General features: G+C 39.4%; 4 protein-coding genes across 5 annotated transcripts in view; 3 read left to right on the top strand and 1 right to left on the bottom strand.

Moving 5' to 3' along the window:
- Positions 1-1,197: 1,197 nt before the first annotated feature.
- On the top strand, positions 1,198-4,378 carry LOC121957592 (gap junction beta-4 protein-like). The gene is made up of 2 exons (XM_042506243.2): positions 1,198-3,556; positions 3,681-4,378. Exons 1-2 carry the CDS (start codon positions 3,021-3,023, stop codon positions 3,955-3,957), a joined length of 813 nt encoding a protein of 270 aa, XP_042362177.1. The 5' UTR covers positions 1,198-3,020; the 3' UTR covers positions 3,958-4,378.
- A 998-nt stretch (positions 4,379-5,376) lies between these two features.
- Positions 5,377-6,883, top strand: LOC121957936 (gap junction beta-3 protein-like). Its single transcript, XM_042506755.2, has 2 exons — positions 5,377-5,498; positions 5,968-6,883. Exon 2 carries the CDS (start codon positions 6,059-6,061, stop codon positions 6,749-6,751), a length of 693 nt encoding a protein of 230 aa, XP_042362689.1. The 5' UTR covers positions 5,377-5,498; positions 5,968-6,058; the 3' UTR covers positions 6,752-6,883.
- Positions 6,884-8,165: 1,282 nt separating this feature from the next.
- Positions 8,166-21,267, top strand: LOC121957799 (transmembrane protein 54). Its single transcript, XM_042506577.2, has 6 exons — positions 8,166-8,311; positions 10,267-10,463; positions 12,078-12,137; positions 15,018-15,209; positions 17,971-18,117; positions 19,254-21,267. The coding sequence occupies exons 1-6, from the start codon at positions 8,299-8,301 to the stop codon at positions 19,605-19,607; spliced, it is 963 nt and encodes a 320-aa protein (XP_042362511.1). The 5' UTR covers positions 8,166-8,298; the 3' UTR covers positions 19,608-21,267.
- A 300-nt stretch (positions 21,268-21,567) lies between these two features.
- The window catches only part of LOC121958193 (hippocalcin-like protein 1), a 54,404-nt gene continuing 48,714 nt past the window's right edge, over positions 21,568-27,257 (bottom strand). For both annotated transcript variants that reach the window (XM_088089996.1, XM_088089997.1), the window contains exon 5: positions 21,568-26,396. In XM_088089996.1, coding sequence (XP_087946122.1) covers positions 26,299-26,396 — 98 coding nt within the window. In that variant the 3' untranslated portion in view covers positions 21,568-26,298. The remainder of the gene's footprint in view (positions 26,397-27,257) is intronic.

Here is a 27,257-nt window from a genome sequence, read left to right on the forward strand (position 1 = left end):
ACACAAGCTCCCTTTGTAATTTCCAAGCATTTATTGAAGAAGTTATATGAAAATAAAATAAACAACAAATCATTAGCCTACTTTTAAAAACACTGGTTAAGATTTCACCTGATGAGATGCTGTAGGCTTATTCAGGAATCCTGCAAAATGGTCTGATTTCCATTAAAACCCAAAGAAAATATTTTGTAATGGATTTGATTGCACTTTTATACAAGACTCATACTGCTACTGACTCCTACTGTAAAAGGGTTGTTAATCATACTGAAACCTGCAAGAATCAACATCGAGCACAATGATGCTTTGAGTCTCTTAAAAGGGGGAATTCACCCAAAAATGAAAGTTCATTTCAAATCTACTCACCCTCATGCCAATGGAAGGTCAGGTGAAGTTTTACACTCCACAAAACACAGCCAGTGTTTTACAGGAAAAAGGCATTGCAGTCATCTTTTTATTTTGTTTTTTTATTTATTTTATTTCTTTGTATCTATTTTACTTGTTTAATGTATGTTTAATTTATTTTATTTCCTTTTATTTGTGGTTTTATTGATTTTATTTTTTTGTATTTTTTAAAAAAAAAATCAATTTCTTTGTATTATTTTATTTTGACATTATGCATCCTGCATCTTGCATTATCCATCCTCTGGTTTTAATCTTATATATCTACCCTAATTTCTTCTCACTTGTGTTCAGTAGGATTGTTTGGTTTTCCATTGTTGTATTGCCATCTATGTATCCTAGTTCTGCTTTGCTTTGTTTGTAAACTCTGATTTTAAAGGTACTACATAAATGAAGTTATTATTATTATTATTATTATTATTGTTGTTGTTGTTGTTGTTGTTGTTGTTATTGTTATTATTGTTAGTAGTAGTAGTAGTAGTAGTAGTAGTAGTAGTAGTATTATCTCCCAAGCAATTGAAGCTTATGGTGACCAGGATTTAAACGTAAAAAAGTAAATAAATAATGCCTCTATACTGTTTGTCCGGGGTAATCCAGGAGAAGCCCCAATATGCAAAGTTATTTTGAAACATCACTGACACCATGTTTTTAGCCATATTTTGTACAATAGTCTGCAGTTCCTCATGTTGGATATGACTAATAATGGGAAAAAACATGGCTGAAAACACTGTGTCAGTGACATTTTTCAAAACAACTTTGCATGTTGGGGCTTCAGGACACTCGGACTTCTTTGGACAAGCAGTTTAAAGGCATTACATGATTTTATCATGCATTTTTTTGACATTTGAATCACCATACGCTTCAGTTGTTTAGGAGATGAGTGTAACGCCTTTTCCTGTGAAACTCTGGCTATGTTTTGTGGATTGTAAAAACTTGATTGTAAAAACCTGATCTTCCATCGGCATGAGGGTGAGTAGATAATGTCTGTATTTTCATTTTTGGGTGAACTCCCCCTTTAATCTTAATGTTTAATTCAATAGTCTATCAGGCCTCTCCTCAATTAAGCTATGTGCACGTGCTCATGTAGCTCACGGCAACTGGTTTGCATATAATTGTGCAAATTGAAGAGAGCTGAAGTAACCAAGTGGCTTCACTCCCAGAGCTACACATTACCACGGAATTTTCAGAGTAGTAGAAGAGGTTGTGCCTGCAGTGCACTTTATTGCAAGTCTTTTTCATACCTCTGCCATTTACACCCCTAAAGTGCATCTCTGTGCCCCAAATGTAGGCCTATTGTGCATTCATACACCATTTTAACCTTTCAGAAATTCTTGTGTGTGCTGTTCATGTGACCACTGAAACTAGTGGAACCACACAGACAGTGTGGAGGAAAAAATGCACACTCATATGCAGAAACAAACAACCTCCTCTTAAAATAATTAATAACAAACAATAATAAAGTTGGTTTGTCTAAAGATTTGAATCTATTGTTATGTCTCTGCACTGGTGATAGCTGTGGCCAGAGGCATAACAATAGATTAATATCTGATTAGATTTTGAAGATCAAAGGTCAAGGTCACTGTGACCTTCTCTGTAAGAGCAAACACCAATGAGGTAAACAATATTCTTGCTCAGATGTTCTGCATCACAGATAATCTATATAATCCTAATTTTAAAAAAAGAAAGAAAAAGAAGGAAAAAACTTTGCATTGCATGTGGCAATTTTGTAAATGCACGGCTTTGTTAGGTGGCATTTATGACACATTATGGCTCAACAAGTTGTATAAAGTTCATTTATAACATTTTCGCTCAGCTGACAATTTGTATTGCTACAAAAGTGGCTCTCCTTTAACCTGCATCGATCTCCATGGTAATTTATTTGGTAAACTTAACCTGGTCGGGAGCAGGTTATGTTCTGAATTTCAGCTTGAAATCAGCTGAAAAGCGTCTTTCACAGCTTCTCTGTCGAGCGTCAAACAATAATCAGTGTCAGTATCTGAGCCATACAAATTGTTAACTGAGAGAAAATGTTACAAATACACTTTATACAACTTTATAAAGTGTATTGATTATTGTGTCACATAATAATCAATACACTTTATACTTACTTTTTTGTATTTCAGCATACAGGAAACCATGGCTTTAGAGTTAACATACCTCGCTAAGGCACCAATCTCACTTCGCGGTACACCCCTTTGGTTGATGGAATATATTTATTTTGATTTCAGGGTGAACTGTCCCTTTAAATGTCTACTATTTAACTTCCAGGAACTAGTAGTGCCCTGAGCAGCTTCAGGCTTGTGTGAATGAGTATCTGAAACCTCCCTGCCTCTCTGCTTCAGCCTGTTAAGGCGTTTGCTATCACCAGTTCCACCAGTGACTGCAGCATGAAGAATGAGTCTATGTTTGCTTTGTTCAATATTCCTCCCTCCCTTTCAACCTGTGCCAAGAGGGCAGCGTTAATAAGTGCTATATTAAAGAGCCTTTGTGCTTGACCTGCTCAGTTCAGTTTGTGTCTAAGCCATCTGTGTTTGAGCACTCAGCAGAGTGTCTGCCACATTCAGGGGTCTTTCTGGGGCTTCTTCTGATTGAAGGTGGTCCAACCTAACATCTGAAACAGCAACATGAATTGGGCCTTCCTCGAGGGCCTCCTCAGCGGGGTGAACAAATACTCCACTGCGTTTGGTCGCATCTGGCTGGCTATTGTTTTCATCTTCAGGCTCTTGGTCTTCCTGGTGGCCTGTGAGAAGGTGTGGGGTGACGAGCAAAAGGACTTTGATTGCAACACCCGGCAGCCCGGTTGTCACAACGTCTGCTATGACCACTTCTTCCCCATCTCTTACACCCGACTCTGGGCTCTCCAGCTGATCTTTGTCACTTGTCCGTCCTTTCTTGTGACGCTCCATGTGTCCTACCGAGAAGAACGCGAGCGTAAGCACCGACTGAAGCACGGAGAGAACTGCGCCCCTTTGTATAGTCAAACGGGGAAGAAGCGAGGGGGTCTGTGGTGGACCTACTTCCTCAGCCTGCTGTTTAAGGTGATGGTGGATGGGGTGTTCATCTTCCTGCTGTTCTACATCTATGAGGCCACGTTCTTCCCACCGGTGGTGAAATGCGCCATAGACCCATGCCCCAATGTGGTCGACTGCTACATCGCCAGGTAAGTGTACCTCCAAGGTTCTGAAGATCCTTGAATCTTATTGGCTGAACTTGGCCTCTGACTTCCACTTTTCTCTAAAGAAATCACAATGGCACACTATCTGTCTTGTCTCTCTGTCCCTCAGGCCCACAGAAAAGAAAATATTCACCATCTTCATGGTGGTGACCAGCTTCGTGTGCATCCTCCTCACTTTTTGTGAGATTCTCTACCTGTGTGGAAAGAGGTTCTGGGAGTGCTGCGGAGGTGGACCACGCTCCATGAGAGAAAACTCCTTCATGCTGACCAGAACTCCTCTGACTGGGAAGGAGAACTCAGCATTCCCAGAGAAGGCTAAGATGGTTGACAACGGAGAAGCTGGCAAAGAGAGTTCAGCGCCAGCGTACAGCATAGCAGTCTCCTGAGAGACATGCCATGCCAATTAGTTTGACTTGACAGAATATGTTTGGTCGCTTTTGTACTGTTAGTCAGAGTTATCTGCAAAATACCTGTGGTTTTAAAGGAAATGTTGTTTACAAAGGTCATGTCTGTTTTTTTTTTACATCAAAATGATGAAATGTTTTTGTCCCTTAATACTGTTGCCTTTTTAAAGGTTTGTGATCTAAAATAACTAATAGCCTACTCTAAAGATGATTTTATTTTATTATTTATATGATTATTTGTTACATGAGATTATGTTGTTTGTGTGTCGACATAATAAAATGGCTTTATCCATTCTGACATCTGAGAGCCGCAGTGACTGCACAAAAACTTGCATATACTTCTGTATAATGTCATGAATGAAAACAAAAATTGATGATAATATTTTCTTAAATAAATGACCATCCTGTGAAATTTGCTGTATCACATTTCTCTTTTATTCATATCCGAAATGTTTTAGAATTCTTACATATTAAATCGATTACCTGTGTATCCTTTAGGTCAGTTTTTTTCAATAATGGCTTTGTCAAATGTGTTTGGCAAAGACATCTCAAATTAACCTACAACCTGCAAGTCAAACGCAAATGGGTACCAATAAAGATCTAGATGGTGAACTACATCATGTTCAAAAGAAATCAGAAAAACCGCAGAGTGACATTCCAAAACTTCCTGGGTACGACCTGATCTACACATGGTTAATGATAGGAGTAACAATATTGATAATGGTTGATAAAATCACCACTCCTACAAGTCCCACGCTGATGACAATTAACCACATCCTACATTCCTTGAGAGCAGTAGACCGAGAGTAGATTTGTAAAGGACACTATCATGAAACTGAGTGGACTAATAAGGCAGTGGCTGTCGCACATTCTTGCCTGGGATAATTAACAAGCAAACACTTGTTATATCTGCTTTTGCAATGTTGGCGCTCCGTATCTCGGGTGTATTTCAGCGTCAGCGCTTGCACAAACAATGTGAGGAGTTGGTCCTTGTTTAATCCTGATTAATCAAAACCTACAAAGGGGCATATCTCCACCAGTTGCCTAATGCAGCTGATACCACGTCACATGTTAAGAAACGCAGTGATCAGAGTGGACAAACACACCTAAATGGGGTGCAGTAAGGAGTACTTGTTATTCATTATGCTGTATCAACATTATTAGTGTGCACAAAGTCACAATCAAACAAATTCCTTGTTTGGTTAATCTGCTGATTTGTGTTTTGCTGTTTTCTAAGACATTGCAATTCAGAATAAGGGTACCCATTTGTGCCTTTTCGGAGTTCTTGGGCTCTTGAGGGTCAGCTCTAAGATTAACCACACTGACAGAAAGTAGTGGGAGATTTAAAAGTAAATTCTGGGTGGATGCCAAAAGAGGCCACACCTCCTGATTATGGCCAAGAGTGGATTCTTGTTGCAAGTCAAAATCAGAGACCCACGGAAGGAGAGAGGTTGCCTGCTGAGCGCATTCCCATTCCGAGACAGCAGACATGATGGTCTGAGTGGAAGACTTGTTTTCTTATGGTAAGCTAAAAAAAATAGTCATGATTTAATGTTTTGGGTCAGTCATATTCAGTTTGCATATCTAAGAACATTAAATTTGAGGGCAGAACCAAATTTAAAAGGTAAGATGAAAGAACATTTAACTACCTTTGAGTTTTGGCTCAAACTTTCTTCAAGGTTGAAGCCGAGTCTTTGTGGTGGAAGGTTTTATGTGTTCAACAAGTGTTTCATCAATTATTAACAGCATCTTTCTTCAAAGTGCCAAACTTTGTAAGTAAGGCTTTTAACTGTGAGATTTAGGAGAGGAGATTGAGGTTCCATAGCTGTCAAAGAAATGGTTTCATCAGGCAAGAGAACAGTGAAATGCACTGAAATATTTGGAGCAGATTACAGAATATTTATCTAAATGAAAGCTGATCTTGTTTATTTTTTGCATTCTAAAACCTTCTGTGGATAACTGCTTAACTTCTGTCTCTTTGTTGTGTTCTAGTCCCCCAGTTTTTAAAATCTACCTCCAGCAACATTGAAAGGCAGACCTCTAAAGAGTCACAGCTCAAAAGAAGCCGATCTTTGCCGAAGTCATGGATTGGAAATTCCTCCAGGATCTTCTAAGTGGAGTCAACAAGTACTCCACTGCCTTCGGACGGATATGGCTATCAGTAGTCTTCGTCTTCCGCGTGTTGGTTTTTGTGGTAGCTGCTGAGCGGGTCTGGAGTGATGACCAGGGACACTTTGACTGCAACACCCGCCAGCCCGGTTGCACTAACATCTGCTATGATCACTACTTCCCCATCTCCCACATCCGCCTCTGGGCTCTCCAGCTCATCTTTGTCACCTGCCCCTCCTTCATGGTGGTGCTTCATGTGGCCTACCGGCAAGAGCGGGAACGCAAGTACCGAGCTAAGCATGGTGAGCACACTCAGCTGTATGACAACCCGGGCCAAAAGCATGGTGGTCTGTGGTGGACATACCTGATGAGCCTCTTCATCAAGACCTTCTTTGAGATCATTTTTCTCTATGTGCTGCACTACATCTACGACAGCTTCAAGTTGCCCAGGAAGGTCCAATGTGATGTCAGTCCCTGTCCTAATATGGTGGACTGCTACATATCCAGACCCACTGAGAAGACCGTTTTCACCTACTTCATGGTGGGAGCATCTGTCTCGTGTGTGATTCTCAACCTCTGTGAGATTTTCTATCTGATTGCTGCCAGGATGGTGAATCTCAAACAACGAGGCAGCGTCCAGACCTCATGTAGAAAGGTCCACCCCTAACATGGACTATGATGGCTGCGAGTCATCTCCTACATTACAGCTAGACACCCAAAATAGGAAATCAATATTTGTTTTTATGCTTCTAATTCACTCTCAGAGTGTTCCTCTTTATTTAATTGAAAAAACAATTTTAGGTAGGATTTTATACGTAATATAAGTATATTGTATTTTGACACAAACAATCCTATGCTATGTAATGATATTAGATCTTCTTCCCCCACAAGTATTATTCATTTTTCATCATCAAAAGAAAGCGAGATGATTTTATTTGCTGTATATCATGAAGTAATCGATAAATATTGAATGACAAACCAAACAACTGCTCATATTTGTGACCATTTTCATCATGGCAATAACCAAAACTGACATAATTTGTTCTTGTATAGCCTAAAAAGACTGTCAAAGAACTGAAAATTAAATTTCTTTTTTTTTTAAACTAAATAATAAAACCACAACAAATACATGAACGTTCATGGGTAAGACTTGCTTTCTTCTACTTTAATGGCGTAATTGTTCCACTTGGTGGCACCAAAGACACACTGCACTGTCATGTGAAGGATGGTAAGCCTTCACAAAACATGGCAATGATTCCTCCCAGAGTTCAACTCTTTTGTGATGATGCAGTATTTGTACTGGATTTTGTCTGCGTTCTACAATATAGTACTTGCTACTTGTAAACTACAATTTCTTTAGTAGTCTTTAGTCTTCACCGAGTCATGGGATCTTAAAAAAGCACAGCTGTATGTCATGTTTTTCCAGGCTTTGATCTAGCAGGTTAAGTGTTACATTTAGCAAAAATACCACCTGTTAAAAAAAAAAGAACTTTCAGAAATAAAGTTACCACAAGTGACTACAATTTAATGTAGGCGATAAGGCAAAACCATCTTTTTTTGACGATTACAAAAAACAAAACAAAACAAAACAAAACAAAAACACATCAAGAACAAACAAAAGCAAAAGAAAATAGACAAAAACAGGAAGGCGCTTTCTAACAGGTGCATTATCAAAGTTGCCAAAATTCAACATGCAGCAGGTAATTAGAAACGTTGTTTCAAAATAAAAGCATGAAATCCATTCTCACAGGTGGATTAACAGTCGAAATGTAAGGCTTGTAAGTAAGGATTATTTTGGGAGATAAAAAAGGTAGTTTAGGTATTAATGTAAAACAGATTATTGCTCTGACATAATCTCAATTTTTGTATTTTCTTTATTTGCTTGAGTAATTGCACGATTAACTTAGTTCTCACTATTTTATTAACTTTCACCTACCGCTTGCTATTGAGAAATTACGATTACTGGTTTTACCAACTTTTTAAAAAGCCAGGTTGACAAGTAGCCTGCAGTACAGTGTTTGTCGAGTTAAATACACTTAGTGATACGCTTTTAGATAAAAATGGGATTTTATTTTGAAAAAAGAAGAGCAGAAGTGTCAGTGTGTCCTCCTGTCTGACTGGTGTCAGGTGTTTAGTTTGGAGACACGAAGAGACACGCGGATAAACTCCACACACGAGACCCTGTCAGTGTAGACGAATGGTGACCTGACAGCGATGGCCGGTGCAGGTAATGAATGCGTCCAAGAGGTTTATCTACATGTATTTAAACTTCAGCCGTGTTTGTTTCAAAGTTTCGGTATGTTTGTTTGGGTGTGGTTTGGCACACCGGTGAGGTGATGATGTGTGATTATCTTTTGAGGAAAGCCTTGAATTCGCAATTTCAATCTAACATGTATTTTGTGTTTTGTCTGAATCCCATGAAAAGTTTAACTCGGTTTCTATCAGGTTGGAAAATTTTCAGCAGCTCCTGTTTGTATGTATGTAGTATGTTAACTTAAATTATACATAAAACTGTCAAGTTAAGTAATTACTGCACATCTGATCAATTCAAACACACAACCTTTGGCTGAAAGATCCTAATTGTGTGTGAATTCTGATGTGAAATCCACAATGTCACCTCTGCTCTCCATGTGTTTTGTCTCAGCGAATGCAGGAAATGTGTGAGTGAGGATTCACCAAAATATTCAGTTGTGAAACTGTCTTATTATGTGAGGGTGATAGCAGCAGAGGCCAACTTAACATTTAGATGTCTCCCATGTGGCATACCTACACAAATACAAAGGTAGAACTCAATAAATCAAGTTTGGTGTTTTAGTTTGTAACTGGCCTGATGACATTTGCTATGCTACATGTCTATATTAAGTGGGATTTGGGTTTAAGGATTGGAAATAATAAGTGTCTTGGGAAAGCACAATGTGGCCTGAGTTGCTATACATCAGCTGAGTTTAAGAAGGCTGCACTATCAGGGCCTGACCTAGCACATTTGGTGCCCATGGCGTGCTTCCCCTGGTGCCCCACCCCCACAAACCTCCAGAAAGGAGAAAAATACATATAAAAATATTTTACATCTATTGTATTTATGACACCCAAGAACAGTTGCTAATTAAAGATAATTAGAGCTTTAAAATGAAATATCAGAATATTTATCTATCTATCTATATTAGCGACAAAGTTAACATGTACAGCAACCCTAAGTTGAAGTATTTTTCTTATTTTACATAATGAACTAATGGTAAATACATTGAAAAGCACTGCTCTTATATTCTGGCTATCATAAGAGTATGTATAACATGATGTTTATTCCACGACAGAAGAGACTTGATTATCATTTAAATTAGGTGGAAAAAAACCAATATATATAGTTATCTGTGCAATTAATTATATATCGGTATATCAGATACAGGCAAAAAAAAAAAAAATCCAATATCATGCATCCCTAACACAAAATTAAACAATTTAGTTAACAAACAATGATAAGAAATAACAATCAATAAAGTATACGTCATGTGCAAATTTGCAAATATTGTCGTTTTACTGTGTCCTGCAGGGCTTTTGCCTTTTAATTTTTTCATTTTCTCTCTAATGCTCTCCACATACACTGCGCTCCACCACACCCATCAATGCTCTAGCATGCTCTGACTCTGATGATCACTTACTTACTGATGGACACATTAACATAAACTGCACTCCCAGGACTACAGTTGGTAACCTTTCCCTTATGTCCAATTTTATTTTGGAGGTGGTGAGGGGCCCACCCAAAGGGGGTCGCCCCTGGCAGCTGCCTATGTCGCCCATAGGAAGATCTGCCACTGTGGCACAATTCTACATATTAATCTGTGTAATTCATAGCCTGCAGTTATGATTTATCAGAATTATTCTGTTCACTGCAGCTTTGGCTTTATTTTAAGTAAAATAAAATGTAGTTTCATTCATTAATCAACTCTGAGCTTGTTTGGAACAGGTCCAGTCTGACAGCCTGTACTGTAGTTATGTGTTTAGCAGCTAATCATTAATGCAAGTGACATCCCTGTTGTGGTTTTGACCTTCCTCTTGTGTGCCCGATCAATACAACATGGACAACATGGATGATGTAATTTGTCTGAAATCACAGCAACTCTGTATTTTGTACCATGGATCTCTACATTTCACTGCCCGGGGCATTAACTAGCTTCCCTTCCTCAGGACTGTGTTGTGCCAGCCTGGAGGATCCCAAGACCCTGATGAAGATGGGTTTGAGCATGGTCCTCATTGGTCATGTCAACTTCCTGTTGGGAGCGCTGGTGCATGGCGTGGTGCTCAGACACATCAACCTCCACAAGCAGGCCCGTGCGATGGAGTACGCCATCTCCAATGTGGTTGCTCTCACCTCTGGCCTTGTAGTGAGTACATACCTTTAAAAGATTTATACTGTTACATTATGGGGGATAATGGATGTATAACTTGTTTTCTGTATAATTTTCATTAGATTTAGAACAAAAAAAACAGACAAATGAACCATAAAGGAAAGGCAATTTTATTTCAGTACTCTCCTCTCAAACTTTTTAATGTCAAGTCGTGGGTTTTTCCATCAGGGCTATGGTTGCACCCTGCAGACCACAAGCTACAAATGCATCTGAAAGTGTACCTAGAATTGATCATGAAGCACTGTAGAGACTTTCTTAATACAAAAATCAATATTGCAACAAAGGGCTCTTTGGGCTTGTGCCTCATTGGATCCTTCTAGTCATTAGGGTTACTTGTAAAACCACTTTCCCATAAACAAAGAGCTGGAAAACTTTTTTTGTGTGTGTTTATAGGAAACAGAAATTTCCTTTTTAAAAAAGCAAAAAATGGTTGTTGTGAATCAGTCACAGATTTATCTGCTAATCTCAAATTAGACTCTTTGTAAGTCCCACCCCTCTAATGCAGACTGGCCAATCATAGCGCAGCATCTGCCAGCTCCAACAAGAGCACGGCTGTGCACCATTGACTCCAATCCAATTGTGGCAAATATCTGTCATTTTCATGCTATTTTTTCAGATTTCAAGCTAAAACTTGTCCCTGGGGTACATGTAATAATGATGCTTGTTACCTGGAGAGGTTGAAAGGAGATGTATGTTTCTTCCCCCTTCTAAAACCAAAATCAAACCCTAAACGATGTGGGGTTATCTAGCTACTGTGTTTACCACAAAATTAGAGTGTACGTGTGGCGGTAGGTGACACCAGGGGGCAAACCTGACAACAACAATAGCAAACTTGTATTTTTTTTTCTTTTAAATGCCTCTGTGTCCCCGTGTATCATTCTGTGCACCCTCACTGAATTCTGAAGTTTTTGTCTGCCCGAGAAGTACATTGGCACATACTGGTGACAATGATCGGGTTTAAAACTGGTTCCCTTCATTTTCATTGTCTTCTGTCTCAGTCACCCGTTTTCACTGCTGAGTCAGTTTGACAAACTCCGACAGCATGACTGACCATGACGAATTGGTGGCGCTTAGCGAATGGTCAGTTGTTAAGTAGATATGGGGCCATTTTAGTATTGAGTTTTTTCCCTAGGCTTTGCAAAAACAACTTTCAAAGCAAACAAAGACTCTCAAAGACATATTTGAAATGCTTGTAGTCATAGCACAGTTTTAGTGTTGACAGGAATCATGTTTTTACTTTTGCAGTGTAGCTAGCTTAAATATGTTTGAGACAGCATGAGAGAAATGTGGTTACAATGGAGCAGTAGGTATATTCTTTAAGTCTCATCTCATCAGACCTTTAAATTTAATCTAAATTCCCTGTAAGTGTTGTACACCTGTGTACAGGAGGTTAATATTGTATTGTTATGCACTTTATTCTTATCCCTGTTTCTTGGCTCCTAGTTCAATTGCCTATTTGTAGCTATCCAATGAATGCTGCAATTTTTTGTGTGTGCATATTTGTTTTGGAATTTAAAAAGATGCTCTTAATTAATTGCCCCTTGTGGGATTAATAAAGTTGTTTGAATTGAATCTGTCTTCTCTCCGCAGGGAATTGTCGTTGGTATTCTGGCTATTGTCCTGTCTAAAAACAAGAAGAGTCGAGGCATGGTTAGTATCACTCATGTTTCTCCTATAAACAGTGCTGCTGTCAGTCTGTTTTCACTGTCTCTCTTCCACTCTTTTCATTGAACCCTCCTACATCGTCAGATCAGTATTGTCAAGGCGCTCTCCGCTAAGTTTGATCTGTCTGCCTGCACTGTACGTCTATTTCTTTTCTCTTTGATATTTTCATTTTTATTCTCAGCTTTTGTCTCAGTCTATCTAGTCAGTAGGACATTAAAAACCCCCTTTGAGCTCCCGCATGTTGCCTCAGGTGTCTGATCGCAGCCTGCAGAGCTGGAATAGTTTCTGTGTTTTTTCCTCTCTCCCTCCGGTCGTGCAGCGCGCCTTCTCCTCTCTGTTTACTCAATCAGCTGTCAGGCCGCTCAGACGGGACTGACGAGGCAGCGAGCTGAACAGAATGAGTAAGCCCAGGCGGACCTGCAGCGATAAACCACTCCCCATTCTCTTTGTTAGTGAGAGCAACCGTGAACTGGGCAAAGCAGCAGTTAAACTCCTCATCCGTCTTGTTATCTTTTTCAACAATCCAGGCATCGCACTGCACGAATAACAAGTAATCTTAACACTCCCTTTATTCATATGAACACAGCCCTTTGTCACATGTGCTGGCTACTACAGCTTCTAATCTTTCTCCTTGCATAATTTCTCTGTGTTCTTATCAAGTTTCGACGCAATGGCTCAGTCATCTTCATATTTTAAATGTCCACAGACATTCTGTACCTGTGTCTCACCTTCTGTAAATGTATTAAAGGATAGGTCGACTGTTTTTCTAACCACAGACTGTTTTATTATTTAATTATTGCTCATAGCTGATAGCTGTATTTTCTTATGTTGCAACTTTTTACTGGGAGTTCGATATAGCCACTAAATGAACCAAAACCAACAATGGGCCTCATGCAAGAGTCAATATACAAGCAAATTATTGTTGCTCATATCCAAGATTTGTTCTTATTTTGTTAGTACCCACTGATTTTCAGGATTCACCAATGTTATCTTATTTTCTCTCAAGTGAGAGAAAATTTTACGAGTGGTCGAGAGCACTCTTACAAGATAAGAGAAAAAAATCTCGTTTTCACAGACCACAGATTGTTGTCCAACACAAGGAAAAATAAGTTTTATATTCGAGGAACATTTAAAACCATTTCAGTCACTGCTCATGAACTGTGGTCAAACTGTGAAACTAGTGAATGCTGATCAAATACAAATCAAGATTCTGTCACTACAGTGCCTTTTTCTCGTCTGAAACTTAAAAAAAAAAAATTGTTTTACTGTTTAGCTGTAAAATGAGAACGTTTGTGACCTGGTCACTTTGTTGGAAGTTGTCAGTCAATGTACCAGGCACTGCCCGCCACACAGACCAACTTTCTCGTTTAACAGCTAAACAGTACACTAATATTAGAGCTCTGATCGGGCCTGATCGTACATGAATTTCTGTCTGAGCCCGACCCAACCCCGACCCATGGCATCAGTTTTTGGCCCAGTTAAAACCCTAATTTGTGCAGTGAAAATAGGCCTATAGAATATTACGTTTTATATATATATATATATATATATATATATATATATATATATATATATATATATATATATATATATATATATATATATATATATATATATATATATATATATTTTTTTTTTTTTATTTCAAAACATGTTTTACAAGCTAGAAGGCTGAAGTGTTTCCCTGTACCACTTCACCTTCCTCTCTTCCGTCTGTTATTCTGTCATCTCATGCATGACAGGTTCGGCAAAGCAGGCAGTGCCCCTCACAGTGTGTCTAGTAGGCACAGCGATGGCGATGCAACACGTAGACGATGATCATCTCCCTCCACTGCTTGTTATTTACATCTCTTCCATTGCTGGGGAGGGAGAAGCAGAAACTGCCAAAGAATTCACCTTGCCGCCCTCCTTTCTCTTTCTCTCATTTTCTGTCCCTCTCTCACCTGCGCTCTGTCTCTCCCCTGGTTCTCATCATGCTCGTCACTGAATCAAGAGGGAAAGAGAGGGTGGAGAGAGCTCCACCCTCTCTTTCCCTCTTGATTCAGTCCATTAAAACTCCCACCAAAGTGCCATTTAAGCATGGGACAGTTCACAACTGTTTATTCAAGCCTGAGGGGATAGTGAGAAATTGCAGGCTGGCCCAATCGGGTTTGGGCTGAGAGTCAAAGCTCTAACTAAAATATGTGTCTTCATAAGTCTTGTTTTGTGCGACAGAAAGGCCCAAACGCAGAGATGTTCACTTATATACTCAATATAATGGAGAGAAGCAGCAAATCCTGCATTTTTAAGACGCTAAAACCTAAGAATGTTTGGCATTTGCACTAGTTCTGCCTGAAAAATGACTGAGACACTCAATTATTGAAATGGTCATTTTCCTGATGAATGACGAATCAACTCGAGTCACGAACAACGTCTCCATTGCATTAGAACCTAATTTGATGGGATTGTTTCAGGTATTAGTTAAACTTAGGTGTTACCAGGGAGACTGAGTTTTGGCTTGTGAAAAACTTAAGAATTTGATTGCAAAAAATAAATGCAAATATTAGTAAATGTTCTTATTTTATTTTCTTTGGCAAGTGACCATGATATAAGCATGATAATGTTTGTCAAGGTGTCCAAAATCAGGAATTAATGGCCTTTCCAACGTCCTTTGTTATCCACTGATAATGGACACCTTGTTGGGCATTACCATTCACATTATTTGCCCTGTCTGTATGAATATTGTTTATTCTTTGCTGTCTTTTCATGTGTTTACTGTTGCCTTAGTTTTGCAACTGAACTCTTAATCCTAATCCTAATCTTCTCTGCCATCATAGTTCTGATCCCTGATTGTTCTTCTTTGCTCTCCCTGTGTTCCTCCCACAGACGTGGTCTCTCTTCATGGTCGGTCTGGCTGCGGCTCTCATGGCAGCGGCCTCAGCCATCGGACTCTTTGTGTCTGTAGTGAGGGCCATCATTCACGGCGGGCGGAGCCTCCTGACTCACTGCCGCTTCCCTGACGCCATTGGCTACTCCAGCATAACCAACGAGTGTCCTTTTGACCCCACACGCATCTATGTGAGTGTATTAGTGTGTGCGACAGACGCTGAGATCAAGGCGTGAACTGTGACCTTTTCTGCAGACGCTGGCTCTTTGAACAGCTGACCATTGTCATGGCTGCAGATACACAACAGAGCGGTGTGTGTGTGTGAGCGTGTGTGTGTGTGTGTATACAAGATGTGGGAGAAGGAGGGAGTGTGAGGCTTTGGTGTCTGTCTTTTCTGTCACTCAGTCACATTGTGCAGCCAGTGGGCTGGTGGCAGAAATGCTGACCTGACCCTGTCGGTCCACTTCGGGCTCTGTCCTGTTTCAGTGTGCTGCAGATGGACTGTCAGGCCCGCTTAGCCTCATAGCTGCAGATGCACATCGGCACGACTTTGGCATTTTAGCATGGCTAGTAGTCTGCAGTTTGTCAGCTAGGTGACCTTTGTCTTAATCAGGATTTATACTGGATATAAGGAGTTAATGGCAGTCCCACTGTGAGTAAATACAGTTATAGCTCAGTGTCGGATTTCACCCATTAGAAGCACAAAAAGCATTAGACAGACGTTCAGCCTCCGACAGCAGTTGTGTTTACCTTCATTTATTCACTGTGTGACACAAAGTGTCAGCAGGAGGCTTTTGACCCAGCTCATTACTCAACAGGGGACTGATGTCAAGCAGTCATCGTGTTTACAGCACGTTCTGTCATCACAATAAGCTTGTAGCAGTCGCACAAATACAAAAGTGTATGAAGTAAAAAATGAGGTGTTAGATTTCCCTGTTGTGTGCTGCAGTTGACCACAGTTAACCTTAAAATTTAACTGAAAAGTCCTCAAGCTATTTCTGAAAAGCAATTATGCCCACCACCAGCACATTAGAAACCCACTACAGTGATGGTTATCTGACAAGATTTTTTGGGGGCTTTTATGCCTTTAATGGATAGAAAAGCTTTTAGTGTGAAAGGGTGAGGGAGAGAGGGGACAACATTTAGCAAAGGGTCAAGGCTGGAATCGAACCCGCAGCCCCTGCGGCAAGGGTACAACCTCTGTACATGGGGCACCTGCTCTAGCCACTGATCCACCAGGCACCCCAGCAAGAATGCTTTTCATTCATTATACACGAAGACGTTATTCACCTTATAAGTAGTGTGACGTGTCCCTTATCTTAACCTTAACCTCTCTTTTAACTTAACACTTCATAGCTATCTAAATGCTAACTTAGCATTCTCTTCAGGGCTTCTGCTTCCAGAACAAGGGGCGAAGGGGGCTGACACCTGTTTCATTTTGCCTGCATGAGCAGCACATGAAGGCTACCTTGCTGAACTGCTGTGGCCCGCATGCTTGTGGAGTTCACACAGACAGAGCTGCCTTCTGCTGTAACTGCTGAATTTTTACAATTAAAAGCTGATACGCAGCTAATTGATGGAGCCGTGCAAGCCACTGCATTGACAACAACATGGTAATATGTCACCATAGAAAGCCTTTTGTTAACATGTGAAAGCATTCTTAACAAAAATGGTGTCTTTTAGGGCTTTTATTTTGAAGCAAAATCAGAAGATGTTAAGTTAAATAAATACTTTTTTTATGTCTCTTTATCAGGATCGCTGTAACCATCTCCAAATAGACTGTTTTCCACAAAACTAAAAATGTATTGATTTTTTTTTTTTTTAAATAGGAAATGTACACGTCATTACATGGTGTTATTGCATTCCTTATACAAGGTGTGGGCTGGGTCTGGATTGACTTCCTTTCAAGTCAGTCTGGACTTTGACTTTGCTGTAGATGCTCTCCGCAGCTGAGCAGCAACCAAGCTGTGCCTAAGCAGTGCCGCTCACATCGGCAGTTTGGCTCCTCTAACCTGTTAATACAGGCACCAAAATAACTAAGAGGTCCACAATGCTCATGTAGACAGTGTGGTCCATGTGTGATTGTGCACTGATGCTGGGCTTGTCATGAAGCTCGTTACTTGAGGTAACAACTTGTTTATTACACCCCTTTTGTTTTGTAGTTTTGACAGCCATTCCCATCAATAATAAACCCATCAGTTTACTCGCTGAGTTCATTTCTGAGATTTCTGAAAATAGACAGACCCCCGGGTTAGCCAAACTCAAAGGAGAGGACTAAGGTCAACTGTATAATTTGTATTATTTTGGGTGTGCTCACTTTTTGTTTTACCTCCAAATAAAGTCAAAAAATGAGCTCCAGCTCTAAATCAGTACAGAAGTAACAAACTTTGCTTTGGTCCACTGAGACTGCAGACAAGGCTCTTCACTCCAAGTTGCCCATTAGCGAGGGACCTCCAATATGACTGCTGGAGGGCCCATTGCATCACCTGAAAGAGTTTTTTGGGCCTCTGGTTCTGATACTCTCTAGCTGCTTAGAGGCAGTAATGATGGTTATGCAAGCTTTATTTTCTTGCGCTTCCTGCATATTTCATCATGCATTCCAAAGAAAGCTCCAATCTTGGAGCTGTAAACGTTCATTCTCTTTGTAGTCTGCAAGTCAGCACGCCTAACAAATGGCAGCTCTTTTTCTTTGAATTCCCTCCGTGCACTTTTGCTTTGATACACACTGCTCTGCATATTTTATTCACAATGCTGACTCTCCTGTGCAAACTCAAACTCCCTGACTCGCTGCTGTGTTTTAGCTCCGCAGCCATTTGAGGAAAAATGAGGTTCCGTATCGCATCATTACCCACACTGTATTCCAGATTTTGTGAAGCTGCTCTTGCCTCAAATTGCGTTCTGTATGGTCCAGCTGGTGGCTGCCACTAACTCTACTCCTCCATCCCTCCCTAGAGTACCACTCTGATCCTCTGGGTGCCTCTGATCGTGACTTGTATCATCCAGATGGTGTTTTCCGCCCGCTGCTCTGCTGTGTGTGCTTCATTCCTGGGTCTACCTTGCTGCCCATACAGGAAAAGAACCAGAGACTTCGGCAGAGCGGTGAGATTTCCACTGAAACATACATTGTGCTGCTTTAAAGGGACAGTTCACCTCAAAATCAAAAATACATATTTTTCCTCTTTCCTGTAGCGTTCTTTATCAGTCTAGTCTGTTTTGATGTGAGTTTTAGTTGGTGTCTGAAATTATCAGCCATAGAGATGTCTGTCGTCCACCCAATATGTGGGAACTAGATGGCACTCTGCTTGTGGTGGTCAAAACGCCAAAAAAATACATTAGAAAAAGTCAACAACAATTTCTCTTTCCCAAAATTATGACCTTGTAACTCAACATAATCCACAGACCTTGTTGTGTAAAGTTTCATGTAGGAACTGTTTTCTTTCTGTCCAGCTACACCTGACAACTGTATCACTGTGCAGAAGGAGGTGTGCATCTACGCAAAGACAAGAGGCTTATGCTTGCAACAATGCGAGATGTAAACATGAATGGCTGTATCCTTAGCACTACAACGTGATCACCACTGAGCTTGCAACCAAACTAACTAACTAACCAACAAGCTAGCTACCATATTACACCCACCACCATATCACCGTGCAGAAGGATGTGTGCATCTAATGCTAGCTCACCTAGCACCACTGAACTATCTACTGTTACAGCTTTCCCAAGGAGGATGCCATTAATGTTCACGTATCAATTTACATCTTTCCCTTTCACAAGCACTAGCCTCTTGTCCATGAGTAGATGCACATTTCCTTTGCACAGTGATTCAGTTGGCAGGTGTAGTTCGGTAGTAAGAAAATAGTTCCTACATGAAACTGCTCACAACAAGTTCTGTGGATTTTCTTAAGAAATTTGGTGCATTGGTCATTTCTGGAAAGAGACATTGCTATTGAGTTTTTCCAATGTATTTTTTGGCACTTGGAGCACAACAAGCTGAATGCCATCTAGCTCTATTATTTTGGAGAGAATGTATACATCTATATGGCTATCTCCAAAACTCTGCAACTCACACCAAAACTATATATAGACTGATAAAAAGCACTACAGGAAATTGAAAAAACATTTGATTTTGGGGTGAGCTCTTTCTTTCCAAAACAGAATTCTTCACATGGTGAGACTGTTTTTCATAGAGACGTATTTTAAAATGAATTTAAAAACAAATTTCTCTGTTTGCGTAGATCAATGTGGTGAGGCCAATAAAGGAAGCTTCGACCTCTACTTACATTGAACCTTCAACACGCTACTCTGAACCTCCAACACACCGCACAGAACTACCAAGAAGGTCCCACGAACCTCCAAGACGGAATACTGAACTTCCACGACAGCAGCGCAGACCCCCTCCCCCTTCTCAGCCTCCTCCCCGTCAGCATCAGAGTCTTCCTCCCTCGGAGAGGCGGCCTCGTCGCCAGCCGCACAGAGAAAGGTCAGACAGAGAAAGGCAAGAAACGAGGGGTGGCAGCCAGCAAAGGGCACCAGAGGAGCACCAACTGCTGGAGAGGGGTACAATGGAAAGGTCCAGCTTCTGGATTTAGGCACATTTGACATGCCAAAGCTTCTTGAAGACCAAATGTTGTGAGGGTACTTTATTGCTATAATACTCGGATTCAAACTTCATACTCGCAACCCATCAGTACTTCAAAATTATGAACTCTGAGCTGGAGATATTTTTTGTCAGTGCTGATGTATGAATTTTCTCATGCTTAGACTTTGCACAGTGTGCAGGATCCCAGTGACTGTGTCTGCTCTTGGATTTCTGTACTGATGAGGGTCAAATTATTCAGATGAGGCAAATTCTCTAATGTGAGAACATAGTGCCAATCGCTGCTTGTACAAGAAATCATTCAGAGTTAAAAGAATAGTTTAACATTTTAAGTAATGCTCTTTGTAACTTTGTTGCCGAGAGTTAGATGAGATCAATACCATTCTCATGTTTGTGCGTTAAGGACAGAACTGCAGTGAGGACATAGTTAACTTAGCTTAGCATAAAGACTGGAAGCAGCTGTCTCCAAACAACTTTAAAGCTCAGTTCTTAACATGTATGTCTTGTTTATTTAAACTGTAGAAAAAGATCTAAAGTCAACACATTTTTGTCCAAAGTTTATGATCTTTTCATTGTTTCTACATCATTTTATTTTTCATATAAAGTCAGGAGTTAGGCCTAATTAGCTTAGCTTAGTTTAGCATTTAACTAGAATCAGGGGGAAACAACCAACTAGCTCTCTCCAAATAACTCAATTGTTATCATGTTTGTCTATTTATTTTAACTGTATAAAAAGGTGTAAAGACAACCTGAAATCTTGTTTAACAGATAACCGATTATAATATGTACAAAAGATGTCAAGACAGTATTTTGGTTTTGTTTTTTCTCAGAGGTTTATAATCTTTACACTTCAGTTTTTGTAGAGATGGAAGTTAATTAGCGTAGCTTAGCTTAGGGTAATATGAAACTGGAATCAGGTAAGGAACCGCTAGCTTGTCTCTGTATAAAGTTATCAGCACTTCTAAAGCTTACCAATTAACAATATGATTGTCCTTTGATTAATTTGTGCACAAGTGGAAATGTAAATGAAAATGTTATAATGCTTTCATGGTGACAAGACTCCAGGAACCAAGAGCTGATAACAGCACGTTACTTCCTGTAAAACCACAACTTATCATTTTAGCATTTTGACTTTTGTACATTTTTTTCACTGGTACCAGTATTATTATTATTATTATTATTATTATTATTATATATATTTTTTTTTTTATTTTTTTTTTTTAAATGGCTTGGCTAGTTTTTTCCCTTGCTTTCATTTTATGCTAAGCTAAGCTAATATTCTCCTGGTCCTAGCTTCACATTTAGAGCACATAGAGTGGTATCTATCTTCTCATCTAACACTGGGTAAAACAGTGATAAAGTGCGTTTCCTAAAAATCTGGAACCGTTCTTTTAATTTTTGAATTTACACATGTAATAGAGGTAGTGGAAAATGTGTGGTTCTTAGCAATGAATACAATGTGTGTATTTGGGTGTGCCTCTGAGCTTTTATCTGTTTTTATGGCCTGATTGAATAATTGAAAATCGAGTGTGTGTGTGTGTGTGTGCATTCTGCTGTTAGGTCAAGAGACACTTGTTTCAAGAAAAACTAGATCTGCCAGTTTTTGTATTTATTAACTTTAGTCAACAAGCAAATAAAGTTTTTATTCAAAATTCTGCATCTAGGACGTGTGTTTGGGAACAGCTTGGTTTAAAATGCGGTAATGGCAGTAGCTCTAGTGGCCTGACAGGAATGACTGGTTACACTAACATGCAGACATCCTGACAGGTTGGTGCAAACACATTCACCCACGTCCTGTCAGGGGTATGTTAATGAGGACCTACAGTGTACCTGACAGGCTGCAAGTGCATTACTGAAATGTTCAGCTGTCAGACCAGACATTAGCCTCAGCTGCTCGGCTCCTTAATGCATTCCATACAAATAACCAGAAATGAGTAAACAGTCCACACGTGCAGCTTTGAAACACATAGGTATATTTCGATTTCCAACGGAACAAACATGACATCCTCACCTGAGGTTTTCATGCAACAGAAAAGTAGGAAGGAAAGGGAGGTAAGGGGAGGAAGAAAGAAAGAAAGAAGGGAGTGTATTTATTCAACACAAGATACCAGTTCGTCAGAGGCAGTAAGAATAGAAAAGGGTTAAACTGTAGATCGGGGTAAGCAACTGTTGTTCCTTATCCTACCAGCAGAAGGCAGTGACACAATAGGATCCCCAAAAGCAGAGGTGCGGCTGGTTAGGAAGCTCCTGTGCAAATGTTTGGTACACCTCAGTCTTAATGTTGTGTGAAAGCAGCTGCTCCAGCACAGCTCTCATTTCATTTTGCCACCACTGCACACACTAATTCAATTTGTGAGGTAGTGAAATGTTGGGTAACACACATATGTTGGGGCTGATATTTTTGAAAAACCTCATGTTTGGCAGCTAAGACAGAGGCTTTTCTCTGACTTGCCAAAACAAATCTTATCCCATTCAGTTATTTTTATCTCACATGGCAGACAGAGAAATCATTTTGTGCCAGGGTTTTACTCCTCACCTTCCACACTGTGTAAAGCGAAGCCTCACTAAACCTCCTTTATGGGGCTGCTAACCCGCCTGAAATAATTGTATTAGTCTGGATTTCAATGAATGAATGGTTTCAATGTGCCATTTCAAAAGGATTTTCTCACACAATTATAGAGCAAACACTGAACATTAAGGTTGGAGCTAATTTAAAATGTTTTATATAATCTGAGGGGGTTTTAATCAATAACAATACAATATATTTTATAAACTAATATTTCTTTACTGTAAAATCTTAAATTACTAGTAACTACAGTTCTCATGTAAATGTATTGCAGTAAAAAGTACAATATTTGCCTCTGAAATGCAGTGGAGAAGTGTAAAGTAGCATGAAATGAAAAGGTACAGTAGTATTGTACTTAACCCTTTGAAATCCAAATCAACATCACTTTTCTTGTGCTGCATTCAGACACACAAGCATTTAAACCTTTGACCAAATTGAGCGAATTGGTTTGATTTACTTCCAAAAACATGTTGAAAAAGGCAATGAGCAACTTGGGAAGAAATGTTTCGCAAATTGCAAGAATTTAGTAGATTTAAAAAATAATTTTTGGAAAAGCTAGAGAAAAATGTCCAGAAAACTATTATATCCTAACTAGTATACTGTATGTAAATTAAATATCTATAATTATCATCACTGTAAATCTAAAATATTCTCAGGTTTTGAATTCATTCATTCATTCATTGCTCGTAACCGTTTGTCCTCGTAAGGGTCGCAGGGGGCCTATCCCAGCTGTCATTGGGTGAGAGGCGTGGTACACCCTGGACAGGTCGCCAGACTATCGCACTCACATGCACACCTATGGCAATTTAGAGTCACCAATTAACCTGACATGCATGTCTTTGGACTGTGGGAGGAAGCCGGAGACCTGGAGAGAACCCATGCAGACATGGGGAGAACACACAAACTCCGCACAGAAGGGCACCCCAAGGTCCCAACCTGGATTCAGACTGGGGCCCCTCTTGAAATCTGCAGATTTGCCCAGATTTCAAAGGGTTAAGTCCAGTAATTGAGAAAATGTACTTAGTTACATTCCACCATTTTTTTAATACCAAAAACATTTATACATTATACTTATACTATAACAGCCTCTAAAAGTAAAGGGCCTTTTGGTCCCCTGCTATAGTGTATGAGTATGTGCAATGTCACCGCCTTTACCCAGCCTGCCCAAAGTCTTAGCTTCTTGACAATCAGAATTTGGGTTGTGTTTAACCTCTAAAACAGAAGATGGCAACAGTGATCTGACTGACTGTCAGACTGACTGAATGGGGGCCCTCAGTTGTTCATGGGAGTGGTGCTGGTATTCTTGCAAATAGTGGCTATGTTTACATGAGCGTGGTATTTCAGATGGAGGTTTTTAAGCATCATATATTCACTTGAGACTGTGTTTTGAAACAAAAAAAATCATTTAAAGTGGAGATTTGATGCCATGTCCCTAATCGTGTGTTCACACCAAACGTGATCACTCGCACTAATACGGCTGCTGAAATGTTTTTTGGACTAGGCCTATATCGCAAATGGCAAATACTCACCCTTAAAAGCTGCGCTGACTGATTTGCACAGCCACAGGAGGCCGTTCCTCAGGCTGCATCAGGGCTCAACAAGCTCCCTGAATGTTTCCGTTCTTTTTAATATATCTAGACAATTTTTTAAGCTCCATCTGCCAGTTTGCTCACTCCCTTCATGTTAGAAAGAGGTGTCATGAAAATTTAAAAAATCTTCAACTTGCACGAAAATACTAATGGCACACATTTCATGTTATTCACATCATTTGCACCACTCATCAAAAATTTGTGTCTATTAAAGTTTTTGAATTGACTTTGTATGTAGTTGCAGCTTGCGAAATGCTTACTTCGCATTCGGTGTGAGCACACCATAAGTGTTCCACTTTCTTGGTGCTTCAAATATTCAGTAAATAAATTACCCTTTGTAACCTGAGCAAATTAGTTTGATTTCTTTCCAAATCATGGGGGACGATCATCAACGAAATAAAGAAAGACCTAAAAATTTGCAAGAAATTAGTAAAAAGTACAAAAAAATACCTGAAATTTATTAAAAGTAATTAATTAAAATAAAAATGATATTATTATTATTTATAATAATAATAACACATTTTTAAGAAGATTTGACCTGGAAAAGGGTATAAAAACTATAATAATTTGTAACATAATTTTACATATACAATTATGATAATTATAAATACAGTTTCCCCCCAGCCTTTTTTCCCTAGATTTTTTAAAACTAATTTTCTAGATCTACTAATTTCTTGCAGTTTGTGAAACATTTAAAACCCAAAAATAGCAAGAAATTAGTCAGATAAATTATAAGGAAATCATCTATAAAATAAACATAAAAATAAAAGTAAACAATAAAAACAAACAAGAAAATTACCCGAAGTAAGTGTGGAAAATAAAAGAATATATGGTTTTTTTTTCGTTAACATAAATTTATATCTAAAATTATATTGATTATAAATATTTTTTCTGGACATTGTTCCCTAGTTTTTGTTAGTTTTCTAGTTTTCTGTCACATTTTACTAATTTCTTACAGTTTGTGGGACAATTCTTGCCAAGTTTGGTCATTGCTTGTATTCCACTATGTTTTTGAAAGAAATCAAACCAATTGGCTCAGGTTTCAAAGGGTTAACAAAGTGCTAATGTAAACACAGCCTCTGATCTCTGTCACATTACAACATATGTTTGGAACCCTGAAAACTTTAATCGGAACAAGCGTGTGCACTTTCTCCTATCTCGGGAAACATGTCCCTTCATCTAACTGCTCCGTAAGCAGATTAATCCAGGAGGTTATAAAATCATTCAGCAAGATAGTGATGAACGAGCCCTTAGTGAGTTCTCTGTCTGTCAGAGGAAAAGAGGGAGGGGGAGAGGGACGATGGGCTTAAGGAGGTGGGAGGGTTTTTCCCAAAGCAAGACAAATACTCAATCATTTCTGCCTGGTACAGAGCTGAGGAGGCTGCAGAGCTACAAAAAGATACTGCTGTGTGTTAACTGTTTTTTTGTGTGGATTTTGTCAGTTCATAGGATCATGCAGTATAGTGACAGGTTACGACTATCTTAAGTTTACTGCTCGTCGTTAAAGAACTTTAAAATACTTACAAATTAAGAAACAACACAACATGATAATACTGTAAAAGTTAGCCTCGAGCACACGGTGCATATTCACATGCACACACACGCATTCACACCAAATGCACAGCCATACTTTATAAACACATGGCGGCTCGAACGATATGTGCTACTGGTGTCGTTGATCAAATGCATTACAGGATCCCCTTAGAGTTTCATAATCCTTCACTGTGACAGACCCACAAATCCCCCCAAAAAAGATCAATCTAAACTCACATTTTCTCTCTCTCTCTGTCACTGTAAACTGGAACACGGTCATTTGTAACGTTTCAAAGTAAAAACACAATAATAAGAATAAAAATGAATAAATAAAATGACAGGAAGGAGGAAAACAATATGTACAGATGAAAAAAAAAAAAAACAATTAAGAAACATGCCAGTAGATATCAATAAAAAGCTAATGGGATCTTAGGCCTTTCTTTTTCTCAGCGAAAGATCATATAGCATGAAATCCCAATAACCCCCACCCACCTCCACCCCAACCACCCGTCCAGATTACACCAGGAAGCTACGCTACATAATACTGCCTTTCAATGCCAGAGTGTGCACCATACATGAAGACAAACTTCATCTTATGATATACATAGACGTACAGTATATACATGATATACATATGTGTTGGAGGACAAACTGAGTAATCCTCACCCTGCAAAAAATCCACTCTTTGTTACAAGCTCCCCTGGAAATCCGTGGTTCCAGAGAGAGAGAGAGATATTCGGGAACATTAACGCCACTGATCATTAAATGTATGCATGTCCCTTCATATTTCCCAAATATAAAAATGAAAGTAAAATGATAGCGATGGCTTTTCTTATCTTCCTTAAAATCCCTCCTGCATCCTCGCTCACAACAACTAACAAAAACAAAAAAAAGAGATGATATGAGAGACGAGAACCATCATGCATTGATTTGAGTGACTGTTTCAATAGCAACAGAAATGGTGAGGAAGAAGGGGTCGTAGCAGGGCGGGGATTTCAGAACTGGGAGGCTGAACTTGGGTCACACTGGAGTAGCCGCACAATGGAGGGGTCGCTTTTGGCACCTTTGATAAACTCCTCCAGGGACAATTTGCCTGCAGGGTGAAAGAGAAAAAAAGAGACAAAAATAGCCATTATTTTGAAGGATTATGACCGTTATTCGTGTTGCAAAATGCCTGTTTGATTTCGTCAAAGTTACTAATAGATTGATGCTTACTGCATTCACTATTTATTGCCTAAAATGTCTTCTAGTGAACTGTTTGGCTGTAGAGTTTGTGAACAAGAAGTGGACGCCATGCTGTTTCCTGTATTGTAAAACAGAAGCTTAAATAACTAAGATCAAACAGTAAAACTAAGCAGCTCTCCTCAAATACAGTACAAACCAAGATTCTGTTACTGAGTTGCCTATTTCTTGACTAAAATGATTTCAGAAACATATTTTTACTGTAGCTAGCTGCTGGCACACTCCTGCTTTGCAAAAAAAGATGGGGTCCACTACTGGTTTGGTCCACTGTATGAGCTAAACCAATAGTTCACCTTGCAGTATTTAGCATAATGCATATTGCTTTGGCTCAGGGGGTAGAGTGGTTGTCCATCAGTCTGAGGGTTGGTCGTTCCAACCCACTGTCAAAGTGCCTTTTGGCAAGATACTGGACCCCAAATAGCTTTTGATGGCTGTGCCAATAGTATAGAAATGTGTGTGTGAATGGGGTCAATGGTGCCTGTAGTGTATTGTGCTCTGAGTGATCGCTAAGACCAGAAAAGCACTCTATAAATGTCGTCCATTTACCATTAGTAAGATAAGAGTGGCTATTCACATGCAAAACATTTAAATGAACCACTCACTTGAAGAAAGCCTAAACTTTAGACGTGTGGCATTTTTTCCCTCTGCTTTAGTGTACAGTTTATACAATTTTTTTTCACAAAAATATGTTATTTGAAAGCATACAGCAGAA

Source organism: Plectropomus leopardus, chromosome 17 (assembly GCF_026936395.1).
Source record: "Plectropomus leopardus strain MGB_pleo_1.0 chromosome 17, ASM2693639v1, whole genome shotgun sequence".
In the NCBI taxonomy this organism is placed as follows: domain Eukaryota; kingdom Metazoa; phylum Chordata; class Actinopteri; order Perciformes; family Serranidae; genus Plectropomus; species Plectropomus leopardus.